The sequence below is a fragment of the Oncorhynchus mykiss genome, chromosome 19 (assembly GCF_013265735.2).
Source record: "Oncorhynchus mykiss isolate Arlee chromosome 19, USDA_OmykA_1.1, whole genome shotgun sequence".
NCBI classification, from domain to species: Eukaryota; Metazoa; Chordata; class Actinopteri; order Salmoniformes; family Salmonidae; genus Oncorhynchus; species Oncorhynchus mykiss.
In genome coordinates this window covers 39,183,215-39,201,832 of record NC_048583.1, presented here as the reverse complement: position 1 = coordinate 39,201,832, position 18,618 = coordinate 39,183,215, and the positions used below count along the sequence as shown (strand labels likewise).

Below are 18,618 nucleotides of genomic sequence, written 5' to 3'. Positions count from 1 at the left end.
ATCTATTGGTATTTGTTTCATTAGTACATTATTGACATAGTCCCAAAATGTTTTACTTGTCAGCAATCAATTTTTCAAGATACGTAACTTTCAAAATACAGGAATCATTCGGGGCTAATTTCTGTATTTTGAAAGTTACGTATCTTGAAAACTTTGCATAACTGTAGCAAAAAATCTGCAGGATAGTCTGAACAGAACCCACAAGAGGTCTTGAGTGTTGTATAACTTTTTCTCTTGCGCACGCACACAGTTATCGGAGGCCCAGGTAAAATGGTGCAGCAATATCAGTCAACATCACAAAGCAAGTCCACCTTTTCCATCGCTTAATTCTGCCAGTCTTTTCCTTCCTCACCAACGCACAATCAAAAATGAAAAAAAATACAGCATTAAACAAATGGGAACTTGCCTCACAATGAGGGGATGTGAGGAGGTGAAATTAGGCAGGCTGATACAAAGATCTGGATCAAAGCCACTGGAATATCTTTCAAAAGTTGAAATACTTCATGTGGAATTAGCTCAGAAACCAAGGTAAAGCATATTTAGAGAGCAACACAACTTCTGTCACTTGCCTCAAATCTAGGAAATCTGAGAAATAACAGTAGGCTATGTAAGACAATGAAGTCAGATGTAAAATAGGATGGCAATGATTTTATTATGTTAAGAAATCAACACATTTAAGAAATTCACAGTTATTTTATATACACTGGTCTATTGCACATATTTAAAAAAAACAGGCTTGACACACCCAGCACACATGGGTTATAGACTATACATTTCAGACACCCATTAAATTAACCATTGTTTATTGTTACAATACATCTTATCACGTTTTAGATTGACCTAAGTGGATCTGAACGATCCAATGCTTTTTTGTTAATAGGAACCATCTTCAAAAAACGTTGTCATTGGGATGAATTTAGAAAAACTGATGATATTGCTCTTTCCAACCTTACCATGCGTTTGTTCCATTGTAAACAAAGCACAGGCAATGATTTAGAAGTGCCCCCCACAGAAAAAGTTAATGAACCTCCAAAGAAGGATAATAAACGATGTCTTCAATTTGTTCTGATAACACCATATAAAGCATGTATAGCATATAATCCATGTTGGGGTTTTTCACGGTTATCATTTCAAGCAGCCAAATAAGACTTCACTTACTACTTTGTTCAAAATATACATAAAAACAGTGCAAAACTTTCAGTCAAAACCCATAGTGGCATGCACCACTGTAAACATCTATGTTTAAATGCACACGGCTTAGCGGTAAATGCACCTATGACAAATGCACAGTAGTCAAGGAAATATCCAGTGTTTCCAGTTATCCAGTGTTTTGTTCATTGAGGATTTACTGTCTGACCTCCAGCTTTTAAAGTGTTGTGTTAGAACATATGGCTGTATGAGTTAGTGCTCGTCTTTGTCTCGTCCCATCTTCTCCTTCTTCTCCTTCTTCTCCTTCTCGTCCTGCAGGGCCGTGCCAAGTTTCTTGATGAGGACAGAGAGGACCTTGTCCAGGGGGTCCATCACCCCCCTCTGGAGCCATTTGGGAATTGTAGTCCTTGCGTGGTGGAAGCCTAGCTTCTGCAGAATGTAGTCCACGCCGACAGGATCGATCTTCCGTCCTGTCCAGGAGATGAGCCTACATAAATTGATAATTAAGACTGAGTCAAGAAACCCACAGATGTATGGACAAAAGGGTTTACGTTTAGGGTATAGGCCTAAAAGTGGGCTTATGGAGTAGTTGAAATGCTCAGGTGAGGGGTTAAGGAGTCACAAAACACAGGGATCGATTACACATACTACAAATGTACTGTATTGCTAGTTTGGATAAAAGTGTTAAGTTCATGTTTTAAGTATCCCTATATTTCTGTTATTACAGGGCTATCACTCAGGCAAGAGTGTGCCTGCACGGGAAGTCTTGATGTTGATGGACCTAGCCTTGAGTGGAATGGCTACCTTGTAGTGTGTTCATACAGTATAGTAAACTTTGTTAAACTGGAACCTTGTCGTTGTGTCATTTCGAGTTAACAAAAAGTGTCTGCACAGTGGCATATATTATTGGTCTGAGGGCTTGGGTCTGGTTTACCGGAGTGTGGGCTCCAGGTGCCAGGTGTTGCACATGAATTCTCTCCAGTCCACCGTGGTGTAGTTGATGCCTTCCTCCTTGTCTGTGGAGTTCTCATCATGCAGGGCTGTCGGGCTCTTCTGGCCAGGCCGAGTGGCAAAGATCCGGGGGTTGAAAAGGGCTGCAGACCAGGGAAGAGGGGGGGAGAGAGAGTTTGTGTGAAACTATAGAGTGCCTTGGTTCTCCATGTTCTTCTATGACTACTAGTTCCTAAAACAAAGAGCACCTATAATTCAGCTTCAGTTATATTTTAGTTGTACCTACATTGCTCTTTTTTTCTATATAAAGTTATCAGTGAAAGTTATCATGTTTCATGAGCTGCAATAAAAAAAAAACAGAAATGTTCCATATGCACAAAAAGCTTTTCTCTCAAATTTTGTGCACAAAATTAGTTTTCTGTTAGTGAGAATGACAGGTGTGGCATTTCAAGAAGCTGATTGGGACAATAAAGACACTCAAATGTGCAGTTTTGTCACACAACACATTGCCACAGATGTCTTAAGTTTTGAGGTGTTCAATTGTCATGCTGACAGCGGGAATGTCCACCAGTGCTGTTGCCAGATAATTTAATGTTAATTTCTCTACCGTTGTTTTAGAGAATTTGTCAGTACGTCCAACCGGCAACACAACCGCAGACCACGTGCATGGCGTTGTGTGGACAAGCGGTTTGCTGACGTCAACGTTGTGAACAGAGTACCCCATGGTGGCGGTGGGGTTATGGGCAGGTATAAGCTACAGACACAATTGCATTTTATATATGGCAATTTGAATGCACAGAGATACCGTGACGAGATCCTGAGGCCCATTGTCATGCCATTCATCCACCTCCATCACCTCATGTTTCAGTATCATAATGCTTGGCCCCGTGTCACAAAGATCTGTACACAATTCCTGGAATTGTGAATATGTCCCAGTTCTTCCATGGCCTACATACTCACCAGACATGTCACCAATTAGGCATGTTTGACTGATTCCTTATATGAACTGTAAAATCTTTTAAATTGTTGCATTTATATTTGTGTTCAGTATATATAAAGTTATCATGTAAAGTACAGTTAATCGTTCTGGTTTGCTACATACAGTGGGGCAAAAAATTATTTAGTCAGCCACCAATTGTGCAAGTTCTCCCACTTAAAAAGATGAGAGAGGCCTGTAACTTTCATCATAGGTACACTTCAACTATGACAGACAAAATGAGAAAAAAAATCCAGAAAATCACATTGTAGGATTTTTTATGAATTTATTTGCAAATTATGGTGGAAAATAAGTATTTGGTCAATAACAAAAGTTTATCTCAATACTTTGTTATATACCCTTTGTTGGCAATGACAGAGGTCAAACATTTTCTGTAACTCTTCACAAGGTTTTCACACACTGTTGCTGGTATTTTGGCCCATTCCTCCATGCAGATGTCCTCTAGAGCAGTGATGTTTTGGGGCTGTAGCTGGGCAACACGGACTTTCAACTCCCTCCAAAGATTTTCTATGGGGCTGAGCTCTGGAGACTGGAAAGGCCACTCCAGGACCTTGAAGTGCTTCTTACAAAGCCACTCCTTCATTGCCCGGGAGGTGTGTTTGGGATCATTGTCATGCTGAAAGACCCAGTCATGTTTCATCTTCAATGCCCTTGCTGATGGAAGGAGGTTTTCACTCAAAATCTCACGATACATGAGATTTGTCCTGGTCCCTTTGCAGAAAAACAGCCCCAAAGCATGATGTTTCCACCCTCATGCTTCACAGTAGGTATGGTGTTCTTTGGATGCAACTCAGCATTCTTTGTCCTCCAAACACGACGAGTTGAGTTTTTACCAAAAAGTTATATTTTGGTTTCATCTGACCATATGACATTCTCCCAATCTTCTTCTTGATCATCTAAATGCTCTCTAGCAAACTTCAGATGGGCCAGGACATGTACTGGCTTAAGCAGGGGGACACGTCTGGCACTGCAGGATTTGAGTCCCTGGCGGCGTAGTGTGTTACTGACGGTAGGCTTTGTTACTTTGGTCCCAGCTCTCTGCAGGTCATTCACTAGGTCCCCCCGTGTGGTTCTGGGATTTTTGCTCACCGTTCTTGTGATAATTTTGACCCCACGGGGTGAGATCTTGCGTGGAGCCCCAGATCGAGGGAGATTATCAGTGGTCTTGTATGTCTTCCATTTCCTAATAATTGCTCCCACAGTTGATTTCTTCAAACCAAGCTGCTTACCTATTGCAGATTCAGTCTTCCCAGCCTTGTGCAGGTCTACCATTTTGTTTCTGGTGTCCTTTGACAGCTCTTTGGTCTTGGCCATAGTGGAGTTTGGAGTGTGTCTGTTTGAGGTTGTGGACAGGTGTCTTTTATACTGATAACAAGTTCAAACAGGTGCCATTAATACAGGTAACGAGTGGAGGACAGAGGAGCCTCTTAAAGAAGAAGTTACAGGTCTGTGAGAGCCAGAAATCTTGCTTGTTTGTAGGTGACCAAATACTTATTTTCCACCATAATTTACAAATAAATTCATTAAAAATCCTACAATGTGATTTTCTGGATTTTTCCCCCTCATTTTGTCTGTCATAGTTGAAGTGTACCTATGATGAAAATGACAGGCCTCATCTTTTTAAGTGGGAGAACTTGCACAATTGGTGGCTGACTAAATACTTTTTTGCCCCACTGTATAGTGTGCTGCTGCTGTTGACATTTCAGGGGCTCTCACCCTTCTCTTTTTCCTTCAAATAGGCAGAGACCAGGTCGTGCAGAAACATGATGAGCTCGGCGTCCATGGTGACACATATGTGGTCTGTGAACTCAGTCACCACGCTGCACTCCACCTTGGGCTTACTGTTGGAGTCTGAAACAGAGGGGAAACAACAGAGTCATTCCAACAAAGATATATTAATGGGAACAAACTGAAAATGACAAAAATATTCTTGGAGGACAATACAAGTGGACTTCAACAACAACGTTGCCCCTAAATATATACCATTGCTAATTGTGGTCTGTTCATACTGGTGGACCGAATACCAACTGAGCCTACCAGTCAAGGAGGGTTCGTCTGGATCCTGAACATGGATGGACTTGAAGTCCAGCTGCATCCTGGGTAGGGCAAAGATGGTCTCTGTCTCATGGTTATAGCTGGATGAGCCTCGGAAGTTGCTTAGCAGGCTAGAACTCTTGGAGGCAGCCCCACTCTCTGTGTTGTTGGCGTCCACGTTACGCAAAAGGTATAGCTCTGGGGAACAGGATACATTAGAATGAGGCAGGCGTCTTGAGTACATTGGGTCAAGGGAAACAGTAGACCGTGTATATAACATTGGTAGAATTTAGTAGCCTTTACCCTCATTCCTCATGGCAGTCACATAATTGAACCATTCTTTGACTGTGGCTACACCGTGAGGGGGGTTTTCGTGCCGGCGACGGGTGATTTTGGTGATGGTGGCCATGGGGCTCTCTAGTGCTCCGCAGGGTTTGGTTACCATGGTGTTGTGACCCAGATGAAAATCCAATGTCTGCACGATATAAGTGGAGTCATCAGTGGAGCCTGATTGGATAAAAAATAGGTTGAGGTTAGAGGTATTTTGGGGACTTGCTTTAGCCCACACCCCCCCCCTCTCTGTCTCTTGAAAGCATTACCATCCTCCAATATCTTCTGAGCCTCGGTCCAAAAGGCTATGTTGGGCTCCTCCAGGTGGAATAGGGCCCAGGACTTGGAGCGGAAGTTGGGCCCATGGAAGCAGGCCAGGGTCATGTGGTTGCCATGGAGACTCATGGAGCCACCCAGTTGCACGGCGTCCTCTGGGAGAGGCATCTGGAAGAGGGAGATGTGGCATCCAGCGATCACCTTCAGAACCCCAGGCCAGTGACGATGGTGGGCTGCATCCATGTCTGGGAGAGAGAGCAATGACGAGAGTGAGAAGGAGCAATGACGATAGAAGGAGAGGGACGAAAGAGAGAGGAAAGGGGAGGAGCAGGGGAAAGAGCATTTCGATCGAAACCAAAAGAAACCCAGGAAACCAGTGATAACGGATTCTTACATAGCTCTGCAGCTTCTTTCTCGATGTTGATGACCGGCGCCTTCGGGGGCAGGTAGGGAACTGGACCCCATGTGGACAACGCTCGTTTGCTGGTGTCAAATTGCTGGGTAAAAAACTCCTGCAGCTTCATCCCGATCTTAATGAGGTCGGGGGTAGTGGAGCGCGAGATGATCACTTGGAAGATATCCCACTGCAAGTCACCGTGGACAAAGATCTCACTGGAGATGGGAAAGGATAAGTAGCAAGAGAGGCAGAAAGGGAGAGCGATGGGATAGAAAAAAGGAGGGAGTGAGTGAGAAATGGTCAGAAAATGAGAACAGACAAGAATGTAGCCACAAGGGTTTTGGTTATACATTTTCTCTAGTAGGCTAGCTTATTTACCTTTTCTCTGATAGGCTGGTCTCAACAGTGCACAGATTGACCTTCCACTCGTCCTGGAGTTGCAGGTCTGCGTTGCTGAAGATGCCCATGAGGATGCTGGAGCCCATGTAGTCCACACGGGCCTCCGTGGAGCCCATGGTGATCTGGATCTTATGGCTGGGCTGCTGGTTGGGGTGCTCCGAGATGTGTGCTTCAACAAACAAATATGTTTTGTTAGGTGCGGCAGAGAGATCTCCCTGTCAAATTCTACTAGTTTGACAGGGATGTTTAAGTTGGAGCTGAATTTGTTCATCATTTAAACGCCAAGACCCGAGGCTAGAGTACAATCTTTGACATCCATCACAATGTATTTGGAATTGCACAAAAAGTGAACAGTACATGCCAGTGGCTTAATACATTATTTCTCATCCCTGTACTTACAGACCATCTCCAGGGTGTTGACATCTATGTTGCCCCCCACCACGCCGCCTTTAGAGTCCAGTTTGGAACGACCCAGGCCCACGGACATGCTGATCTCTCGGTCTCGGTTACTACCCACTGACAGACGACCCTGACTCTTCAGCCCACTGGTGGTCCAACTAGAGGTAAACAAGAGCAAGGGGAAACAGTTCCACCCACCTCCTCATGAATAAGTAACATCTGCTTTCTAGGAGGCATTGTTTTGTTAAGGGTTATATGTAGAATTGTTCAGTTTTTATATAGCTTGTCAGATACAGATACGCTCGTCTTATGTGGCAGGGCTTGCAAACTATTACAGACTACAAAGGGAAGCACAGCAGCGAGCTGCCCAGTGACACGAGCCTACCAGACGAGCTAAAACACATCTATGCTTGCTTCGAGGCTAGCAACACTGAGGCATGCATGAGAGCATCAGCTGTTCCGGACGACTGTGTGATCACACTCTCCGTAGCCGAGAGAGGCTGGTAAAGGCTGGTAACGGCTCACATCAACACCATTATCCCAGAAACCCTAGACCCATTCCAATTTGCACCCCAAACAGATCCACAGATGATGCAATCTCTATTGCACTCCAGACTGCCCTTTTCCCACCTGGACAAAAGGAACACCTACGTGAGAATGCTATTCATTGACTACAGCTCAGCGTTAAACACCATAGTACCCTCAAAGCTCATCACTAAGCTAAGGTCCCTGGGACTAAACACCTCCCTCTGCAACTGGATCCTGGACTTCCTGACAGGCCGCTCCCAGGTGGTGAGGGTAGGTAGCAACACATCTGCCATGCTGATCCTCAACACTGGAGCCCCTCAGGGGTGTGTGCTCAGTCCCCTCCTGTATTCCCTGTTCACCCACGTCTCCATGGCCAGGCACGACTCCAACACCATCATTAAGTTTGAAGACAACACAACAGTGGTAGGTCTGATCACCGATGACGAGACAGCCTATAGGGAGGAGGTCAGAGACCTGGCCGGTGGTGCCAGAATAACAACCTTTCCCTCAACGTAACCAAGACTAAGGAGATGATTGTGGACTACAGGAAAAGGAGGACCGAGCACGCCCCCATTCTCATCGATGGGGCTGTAGTGGAGCAGGTTGACAGCTTCAAGTTCCTTGGTGTCCACATCAACAACAAACTAGAATGGTCCAAACACACCAAGGCAGTCGTGAAGAGGGTACGACAAAGCCTATTCCCCCCCAGGAAACAAAACAAATTTGGAATGGGTCCTGAGATCCTCAAAATGTTCTACAGCTGCACCATCGAGAGCATGGTTGCATCACTGCCTGGTACGGCAATTGCTCGGCCTCCGACCGCAAGGCACTACAGAGGGTAGTGCATATGACCCAGTACATCACTGGGGCTAAGCTGCCTGGCATCCAGGACCTCTACACCAGGCGGTGTCAGAGGAAGGCCCTAAAAATGGTCAAAGACCCCTCCTCTTTCATGTCATGGCCATCATACCTTAAACCAGTTAAATGTAACTAAATGTAAATCAAAAATTTAGTTATTTATCATGAGGGCACAAGCTCAAGTACACAGTACAAATACAATAAAAATATGAAATATTTTATATGATGTATTTCCTATTCAACAAAACTGTACGAATAAGGCTTGAAATTACTTATATGCTTTCTAAATGTAGTATAATCAAATTATAAAACGACTAACTATAATATTTCACCTTATAACTAACTGTAAAATACATATTTGTATGTTTAGTGTTAGAGAAAATGTGCATATTTTCGAAAGGTCTCTCGATCAAAACGTCTGCCCACATCACTGTGAACATCTCCCTGAACTCCTTAGGAACTTGCCTTTCATCTCATATTAATATTGTCTGTCTATGACAAACAGAAAGTGTTTTTTTTGTTTAAAATCTATGAATTATTTTAGATTAATGGCTACAAATCAAGCGCTGAATGTGCTACAGTGATGAAACCACTTGCCCCTGCTACGCTAGGACGTAAGGCTTGCAGGCATGTGCTTGGACAGTCAGAAGAGCGAATTAAATGGTAGGAGGGACATCCCAGTTTCAAGTGGTTTGAGATTTCACATCCCACATAACACTAGCAGAACTACGCAAGTCCCCTAAACAGAGGACTTTACATCCAAGAGGTTAAGGGAAATATGATAATTTTGTACATGTATAAACTACGAGCGTGACAAATTCCAGTCCCTTTGCTTAGGGGTTCCAGGGTCCTACCCGGGGTCCTATTTAAAAGGACTGAGATTATTTTAGCATATTGGACCATGCATATAGCTTATGCATGGCCTATATTATTAGATGTGCTATTAGCAATAAGCATCATCACCTGCAGCCCAACTTATGAAGCATAGTGCCTATATTCAATTTACATAGACAAACCCCATGCTTCAGCCTATCTGCATTTACCCCATTGGACACAACATCCTGTTTGTATTTTTAAAAAAGTATTATTATTTTATTATAAATATGAATATTGAAATAATGATAATTTTTTGTTTGTCTCTATTAGAAAGTATGTCGTTGCCCTTTTAAGACGACATTTCCCCCCTTTAAGAGCTCTGTTGTGCAGCTGCGCCTAAACCATGCTTGAAATTCCGGTTGTAAAAATGCATTTGTAAAACAATAGCAAATAACGAAATTGAAGGAGTAGAGAAATAATTGCAATGTAAAACTGGGATCCCCAGTTTTTTTAAAACACATGCCAAAACTGCTTTCATTTGCCAGCAGCTACAGTAGGCTACACACCGGTGTCTGAGTTGAGCGCTGCTGTGGGGCGCATTATAGACTATATAATTCCCCTCATCTGAACATCGGGAATATATCTCCCCGGATATTTGTATTGCCTCTCCAGAACCCATATCACGGAAATTCATTGCAGTGACAGAGAACTTTAACCCCTGCAGATATAAACATTAGGTAATGTGCTGATATGAATTAGATGGAATAGACGATCTGTGTACTGAAACTGGCCCCTAGCGTGTGGAACAAGGCTCTCGAACCCTGTTCCTGGAGAGCTACTGTCCTGCTGGTTTTTACTCCAACCCTAATCTAACGCACCTGATTTTTATAATTAGTTTGTAAATAAGCTGAATCAGGTTAATCACAACTGGGGTTGGAGCTTAAACCTACAGGATGGTAGCTCTCCAGGAATAGGGTTGGAGAGCCCTGGAGTAGAGTAGAGTGTGTTGCGTGAGAGGGGAAAAAGGGAGACCTACGTGTTGTTGCCCATGACATTGCTCATGTTCATCTGGACGTTGAGCTGCTTCAGGTTGATGGCGAACACCACTAGTGTCTCCCATGGAGTCCCTTGGGGGCCGGCTGCCTTGCCGTTTTTATTGAACGACGGCGTGGACGTCTTGGTCACAGAATCTATATGGAAGGGAAATGTATGATGTAACGGCATTCTCCCCAAAGCTACAGTGGGGAGAACAAGTATTTGATACACTGCCAATTTTGCAGGTTTTCCTACTTACAAAGTATGTAGTGGTCTGTAATTTTTATCATAGGTACACTTCAACTGTGAGAGACGGAATCCAAAACAAAAATCCAGAAAATCGCATTGTATGATTTTGAAGTAATTAATTTGCATGACATAAGTATTTGATACATCAGAAAAGCATAACTTAATATTTGGTACAGAAACCTTTGCATGCAATTACAGAGATCATAAGTTTCCTGTAGTTCTTGACCAGGTTTGCACACACTGCAGCAGGGATTTTTGCCCACTCCTCCATACAGACCTTCTCCAGATCCTTCAGGTTTCGGGGCTGTCACTGGGAAATACGGACTTTCAGCTCCCTCCAAAGGTTTTCTATTGGGTTCAGGTCTGGAGACTGGCTAGGCCACTCCAGGACCTTGAGATGCTTCTTACGGAGCCACTCCTTAGTTGCCCTGGCTGTGGCTGGGTCTTGCTGGAAGACCCAGCCACGACCCATTTTCAATGCTCTTACTGAGGTGAAGGAGGTTGTTGGCCAAGATCTCGCGATACATGCCCCCATCCATCCTCCCCTCAAAACGGTGCAGTCGTCCTGTCCCCTTTGCAGAAAAGCATCCCCAAAGAATGATGTTTCCTCCTCCATGCTTCCCTGTTGGGATGGTGTTCTTGGGGTTGTACTCAGCCTTCTTCTTCCTACAAACACGGCGAGTGGAGTTTAGACCAAAAAGCTCTATTTTTGTCTCATCAGACCACATGACCGTCTCCCATTTCTCCTCTGAGTCATCCAGATGGTCATTGGCAAACTTCAGACGGGCCTGGACATAAGCTGACTTGAGCAGGGGGACCTTGCGTGCGCTGCAGGATTTTAATCCATGACGGCATAGTGTGTTACTAATGCTTTTCTTTGAGACTGTGGTCCCAGCTCTCTTCAGGTCATTGACCAGGTCCTGCCGTGTAGTTCTGGGCTGATCCCTCACCTTCCTCATGATCATTGATGCCCCACGAGGTGAGATCTTGCATGGAGCCCCAGACCGAGGGTGATTGACCGTCATCTTGAACTTCTTCCATTTTCTAATAATTGCGCCAACAGTTGTTGCCTTCTCACCAAGCTGCTTGTCTATTGTCCTGTAGCCCATCCCAGCCTTGTGCAGGTCTACAATTTTATCCCTGATGTCCTTACATAGCTCTCTGGTCTTGGCCATTGTGAAGAGGTTGGAGTCTGTTTGATTGAGTGTGTGGACAGGTGTTTTTTATACAGGTAACGAGGTCAAACAGGTGCAGTTAATACAGGTAATGAGTGGAGAACAGGAGGACCTCTTAAAGAAAAACTAACAGGTGCCGGAAATCCTACTGGTTGGTAGGTGATCAAATACTTACAGTGGGGCAAAAAAGTATTTAGTCAGCCACCAATTGTGCAAGTTCTCCCACTTAAAAAGATGAGAGAGGCCTGTAATTTTCATCATAGGTACACTTCAACTATGACAGACAAAATGAGAAAAAAAATCCAGAAAATCACATTGTAGGATTTAATGAAATTATTTGCAAATTATGGTGGAAAATAAATATTTGGTCACCTACAAGCAAGATTTCTGGCTCTCACAGACCTGTAACTTCTTCTTTAAGAGGCTCCTCTGTGCTCCACTCGTTACCTGTATTAATGGCAACTGTTTGAACTTGTTATCAGTATAAAAGACACCTGTCCACAACCTCAAACAGTCACACTCCAAACTCCACTATGGCCAAGACCAAAGAGCTGTCAAAGGACACCAGAAACAAAATGGTAGACCTGCACAAGGCTCGGAAGACTGAATCTGCAATAGGTAAGCAGCTTGGTTTGAATAAATCAACTCTGGGAGCAATTATTAGGAAATGGAAGACATACAAGCAAAAATCCCAGAACCACACGGGGGGACCTAGTGAATGGACTGCAGAGAGCTGGGACCAAAGTAACAAAGTCTACCATCAGTAAAACACTACGCAGCCAGGGACTCAAATCTTGTAGTGCCAGACGTGTCCCCCTGCTTAAGCCAGTACATGTCCAGGCCCGTCTGAAGTTTGCTAGAGAGCATTTGGATGATCCAGAAGAATATTGTGAGAATGTCATATGGTCAGATGATACCAAAATATAACTTTTTGGTAAAAACTCAACTCGTCGTGTTTGGAGGACGAATGCTGAGTTGCATCCAAAGAACACCATACCTACTGTGAAGCATGGGGGTGGAAACATCATGCTTTGGGGCTGTATTTCTGCAAAGGGACCAGGACGACTGATCCATGTAAAGGAAAGATTGAATGGGGCCATGTATCGTGAGATTTTGAGTGAAAACCTCCTTCCATCAGCAAGGGCATTGAAGATGAAACGTGGCTGGGTCTTTCAGCATGACAATGATCCCAAACACACTGCCTGGGCAACGAAGGAGTGGCTTCGTAAGAAGCATTTCAAGGTCCTGGAGTGGCCTAGCCAGTCTCCAGATCTCAACCCCATAGAAAATCTTTGGAGGGTGTTGAAAGTCCGTGTTGCCCAGCAACAGCCCCAAAACATCACTGCTCTAGAGGAGATCTGCATGGAGGAATGAGCCAAAATACCAGCAACAGTGTGTGAAAACCTTGTGAAGACTTACAGAAAATGTTTGACCTCTGTCATTGCCAACAAAGGGTATATAACAAAGTATTGAGATAAACTTTTGTTATTGACCAAATACTTATTTTCCACCATAATTTGCAAATAAATTCATTAAAAATCTACAATGTGATTTTCTTTCTAATTTTGTCTGTCATAGCTGAAGTGTATCTATGATGAAAATTACAGGCGTATCTCATCTTTTTAAGTGGGAGAACTTGCACAATTGGTGGCTGACTAAATACTTTTTTGACCTCACTGTTTGTCATGCAATAAAATGCTAATTAATTACTTCAAAATCATACAATGTGATTTTCTGGATTTTTGTTTTAGATTCCGTCTCTCACAGTTGAAGTGTACCTATGATAAAAATTACAGACCTCTACATGCTTGGTAAGTAAGAAAACCTGCAAAATCGGCAGTGTATCAAATACTTGCTCTCCCCACTGTATGTCTAAATTAGAGAGAGTTAATCCTAATCTAAAAGTGTCAAAGAGTACACACTAGCTCAAGTATAAATGAGGGATATAGTATTCATTCATTATTCCTACTGCATTTTAAGCCTACGTTGTGAAAATAATCTCTACACTAAGCTAAAAAAAACAGCTATAACACCGCTTTAATCCGATCGTGTCGTTCCTCGGTGCTGTTGAGCACTCATTTTTGAGCTGGTACCTCTTCTGGGGGCGGAGGAATCAGAGACGCTCCTGGTGCGTCCAGGGGCTGGGGACTTGAGGTGGGAGGACAGGCCCCCGGGGGACATGTTACTCCCAGTGGAGTGGTCAGAGAACACGTTGGGGGACTGAGGCATGTACTGCCCAGTGCTACCATCCCAGGTCCTCCAGTAGGCTTTACGGCTGGATTCTGGTGACAGGTGCTGGGTCATGTTCTCTACAGAGTCCGGGGTGGTAGGACCCGAGGCTGGAGGAGAGAAGCAGGTTGAGGTAAAGGGCATATTTTCTAATGTAAACACAGATTTGGGAAAAATGCATACTGTTTTAAAGGTCACCGACATTAGCAGAGTTGGAGATTGAAAGGGAACAGAGTAAAAATGTTGATCAATTATTGCATGAGGAAAATGGAGCCACAAGTGTGCAAAGGCCTATTAAGGAGGTGTGTATTTCCCAACATCCCAACCTGTTGGCATGTTGATGGTCTGGTCTCCCAGGAAGAGGCGTCTGGCGATGCTGCGCCGGTACCAGGCTCTGGGGAAGGCCAGGATCTCACTTAGCCTCCGCATATCATACTTAAAGGAGGCCGAGCCAATGTCACACACAGCTGAAAAGAGAGAGAAAAAACACTCAAAGTTGGCCAGGAATCTAAGTTTTTGTGGAGGGGAATTAATTGATCAAAATGGATCAGCTTTAGTGACAAGATATACAGTCACATTCAAAATATTACAAATACTAAACTATGTTGGATGTAGGGCTGTGACGATTATGGAATTGCTTTGGCAGCGATTACAGCCTCAAGTCTTCTTGGGTATGACGCTACTAGCTTGGCGCACATATATTTGAGGAGTTTCACCCACTCTTCTCTGCAGATCCTTTCAAGCTCTGTCAGGTTGGATGTGGAGCGTTGCTGCACAGCTATTTTCAGGTCTCTTTACAGATGTTCGATCGGGTTCAAGTTCGGGCTCTGGCTGGGCCACTCAAGGACATTGAGACTAGTCCCGAAGCCACTCCTGCTTTATCTTGGCTGTGTGCTTAGGGTCGTTGTCCTGTTGGAAGGTAACCTACGCCCCAGTCTGAGGTCCTGAGCGCTCTGGAGGTTTTCATTAAGGATCTCTCTGTACTTTGCGCCGTTCATCTTTCCCTTGATCCTGACTAGTCTCTCAATCCCTGCTGTTGAAAAACATCCCCACAGCATGATGCTGCCACCACCACGCTTCACCGTAGGGGTGGTGCCAGGTTTCCTCCAGACGTGACGCTTGGTATTCAGGCAAAAGAGTTCAATCTTGGTTTCATCAGACCAGAGAATCTGGTTTCTCATGTTCCGAGAGTCTTTTAGGTGCCTTTTGGCTAACTCCAAGCAGGCTGTCATGTGCCTTTTACTGAGGAGTGGCTTCTGTCTTCCCACTCTACCATACAGGCCTGATCGATGGAGTGCTGCAGAGATGGTTGTCCTTCTAAGACAGCCCCCCACACCTCTCTGATTCAGAGGGGTTGGGTTAAATGCAGAAGACACATTTCAGTTGAAGGCATTCAGTTGTACAACTGACTAGGTATCCCCCTTTCCCTTTGTGGAAGGTTTTCCCATCTCCACAGAGTTACTCATGGAGCTCTGTCAGAGTGACCATCGGGTTCTTGGTCACCTCTCTGACCAAGGCCTTTCTCCCCCGATTGCTCAGTTTGGCCGAGCGGCCAGCTTTAGGAAGAGTCTTGATGGTTCCAAACTTCTTCCATTTAAGAATGATGGAGGCCTCAGGTGTTCTTGGGGACCTTCAATACTGCAGGCATTTTTTGGTACCCTTCCTCAGATCTGTACCTCGACACAATCCTGCTTCGACCTCATGGCTTGGTCTTTGCTCTGACACACAGTCAATTGAATTTGCCACAGGTGCACTCTTAAGTCTCAATTAAGTTGTAGAAACATCTCAAGGATGATCAATGGAAACAGGATGCACATGAGCTCAATTTCGAATATCATAGCAAAGGGTCTGAATACTTTATTAGGTATTATAAGGTATTTCAGTTATTTTTTTAAATGCAAAAAACAGTTTTCGCTTTGTCATTATGGGTTATTGTGTGAAGATTGATGAGGAAAATGTTTTATTTAATACATTTTAGATTAAGGCTGTAACGTAAGATTATGTGGAAAAAAAGGAAGAGGTCTGAATACTTTCCGAATGCACTGTATATATATAAAGTTGAATCCCCCTTCTCCTAAAAATGTATGTATAAAGACAATATCTTTTTGGTTCGTTCACGGTTACCATCCATAATTCAAATTAAAGTTTATTTGTCACGTGAGCCGAATACAACAGTGAAATGCTTACTTCCAAGCCCTGACCAACACTGCAATTTTTAAGTAAAAAAATAGGTATTAGCTAAACATTAGATAAGTAAAGAAATAAAAAAAACAAGCAGTAAAATGACAGTGAAAATAGCAGTAGCAAGGCTATATACAGGTGGTACCGGTACAGAGTCAATGTACGGGGGCACCGGTTAGTCGGGCTAATTGAGGTAATATGCACATGTAGGTATAGTTAAAGTGACTATACATAGATGATAAACAGAGAGTAGCAGCAGCGTAAAAGAGGGGGTTGGCGGGTGGGGGGTGGCGGGACACAATGCAAATAGTCTGGGTAGCCATTTGATCACCTGTTCAGGAGTCTTATGGCGTGGGTGTAAAAGCTGTTGAGAAGCCTTTTGTTCCTAGACTTGGCGCTCCAGGAACCATGCGGTAGCATGGCAAGTGGTGGCTGGGGTATTTGACCATTTTTAGGGCCTTCCTCTGATACCGCCTAGTGTCGAGGTCCTCGGTGGCAGGCAGCTTAGCCCCAGTGATTATCCTCTGTAGTGCCTTGTGGTTGGAGGCCGAGCAGTTGCCGTACAAGGCAGTGATGGCCTACCACTGTTGTGTCGTCTGCAAACTTAATGATGGTGTTGGAGTCATGCCTGGCCATGCAGTCATGGGTGAACAGGGAGTACAGGAGGGGACTGAGCACGCACCCCTGATGGGCTCCAGCGTTGAGGATCAGCTTGGCAGATGTGTTGCTACCTACCAACACCACCTGGGGGCTGCCTGTCAGGAAGTGCAGGATCCAGTTACAGAGGGAGGTGTTTGGTCCCAGGGTCCTTAGCTTACTGATGAGCTTTGAGGACACTATGGTGTTGAACGCTGAGCTGTAGTCAATGAATAGCATTCTCACGTAGGTGTTCCTTTTGTCCAAGTGGGAAAGGGCAGTGTGGAGTCTGTTTGAGTGGTATGCAAATTGGAGTGGGTCTAGGGTTTCTGGGATAATGGTGGTAATGTGAGCCATGACCAGCCTTTCAAAGAACTTCATGGCTATGGACCTGAGTGCTATGGGTCTGTAGTCATTTAGGCAGGTTACCTTAGTGTTCTTGGGCACAGGGACTATGGTGGTCTGCTTGAAGCATGTTGGTATTGCAGACTCAATCAGGGACATGTTGAAAATGTCAGTGAAGACACCTGCCAGTTGGTCAGCGGCCTTGTGAATGTTGACCTGTTTAAAGGTCTTACTCACGTTGGCTACTGAGAGCGTGATCACACAGTTCTCTCATACATACATACATGCCTCAGTGTTGCTTGCCTCGAAGCGAGCATAGAAGTGATGTAGCTCGTCTGGTAGGCTCGTGTCACTGGGCAGCTCACGGCTGTGCTTCCCTTTGTAGTCTGTAATAGTTTGCAGGTCCTGCCACATCCGACGAGTGTCAGAGACGGTGTAGCATGATTAAATATTAGTCCTGTATTGGCGCTTTGCCTGTTTGATGGTACGTCAGAGGGCTTAGCAAGATATACAGTGGGGCAAAAAAGTATTTAGTCAGCCACTTAGTCAGATGAGAGAGGCCTGTAATTTTCATCATAGGTACACTTCAACTATGACAGACAAAATGAGAAAAGAAAATCCAGAAAATCACATTGTAGGATTTTTAATGAATTTCTTTGCAAATTATGGTGGAAAATTGCTCCCAGCCTATAGACAGAGACTAAAACAGGAAGCACCCGCGCTCAGGTCTGTTCAACGCTGGTCTGACCAATCGGATTCGACGGTTCAAGATTGCTTCGATCACGTGGACTGGGATATGTTCCGCATAACGTCGAACAACAACATTGATGAATATGCTGATTCGGTGAGCGAGTTTATTAGCAAGTGCATCAGTGATGTTGAACCCACAGCGACTATTAAAACATTCCCCAACTAGAAACCGTGGATTGATCTCAGCATTCGCGCAAAACTGAAAGCGCGAACCACTGCTTTTAATCAGGGCAAGTTGGCCGGAAACATGACCGAATACAAACAGTGTAGCTATTCCCTCCGTAAGGCAATCAAACAAGCTAAGCGTCAGTATAGAGACAAAGTGGAGTCGCAATTCAACGGCTCAGACACGAGAGGTATGTGGGCAGGGTCTACAGTCAATCACGGACTACAAAAGAAAAACCAGCCACGTCGCGGACCACGATGTCTTGCTCCCAGACAGACTAAACAACTTCTTTAATCGCTTTGAGGACAATACAGTGCCACTGACACGGCCCGCAACCAAAACGTGTGTGCTTTCCTTCACTGCAGCCACCGTGAGTAAAACATTTAAACATGTTAACCCTCGAAAGGCTGCAGGCCCAGACGGCATCTCCGGCCGCGTTCTCAGAGCATGCGCAGACCAGCTGGCTGGTGTGTTTACGGACATATTCAATCAATCCTTATCCCAGGCTGCTGTTCCCACATGCTTCAAGAGGGCCACCATTGTTCCTGTTCCCAAGAAAGCTAAGGTAACTGAGCTAAATGACTACCGCCCTGTAGCACTCACTTCCGTCATCATCAAGTGCTTTGAGAGACTAGTCAAGGACCATATCACCTCCACCCTACCTGACACCCTAGACCCACTCCAATTTGCTTACCGCCCCAATAGGTCCACAGACGAC

General features: G+C 44.5%; 1 protein-coding gene across 14 annotated transcripts in view; it reads right to left on the bottom strand.

Moving 5' to 3' along the window:
* Positions 1–621: 621 nt before the first annotated feature.
* Positions 622–18,618, bottom strand: part of LOC110497798 (transmembrane protein KIAA1109 homolog) — a 128,876-nt gene continuing 110,879 nt past the window's right edge. For all 14 annotated transcript variants that reach the window (XM_021574170.2, XM_036954757.1, XM_036954759.1 and 11 more), the window contains 12 exons: positions 14,149–14,289; positions 13,687–13,932; positions 10,171–10,324; positions 6,933–7,090; positions 6,513–6,702; positions 6,132–6,349; positions 5,731–5,982; positions 5,435–5,638; positions 5,135–5,329; positions 4,814–4,948; positions 2,084–2,243; positions 622–1,636 (listed from right to left, as the gene is read on the bottom strand). In XM_021574170.2, coding sequence (XP_021429845.2) covers positions 1,402–1,636; positions 2,084–2,243; positions 4,814–4,948; positions 5,135–5,329; positions 5,435–5,638; positions 5,731–5,982; positions 6,132–6,349; positions 6,513–6,702; positions 6,933–7,090; positions 10,171–10,324; positions 13,687–13,932; positions 14,149–14,289 — 2,288 coding nt within the window. In that variant the 3' untranslated portion in view covers positions 622–1,401. The remainder of the gene's footprint in view (positions 1,637–2,083; positions 2,244–4,813; positions 4,949–5,134; positions 5,330–5,434; positions 5,639–5,730; positions 5,983–6,131; positions 6,350–6,512; positions 6,703–6,932; positions 7,091–10,170; positions 10,325–13,686; positions 13,933–14,148; positions 14,290–18,618) is intronic.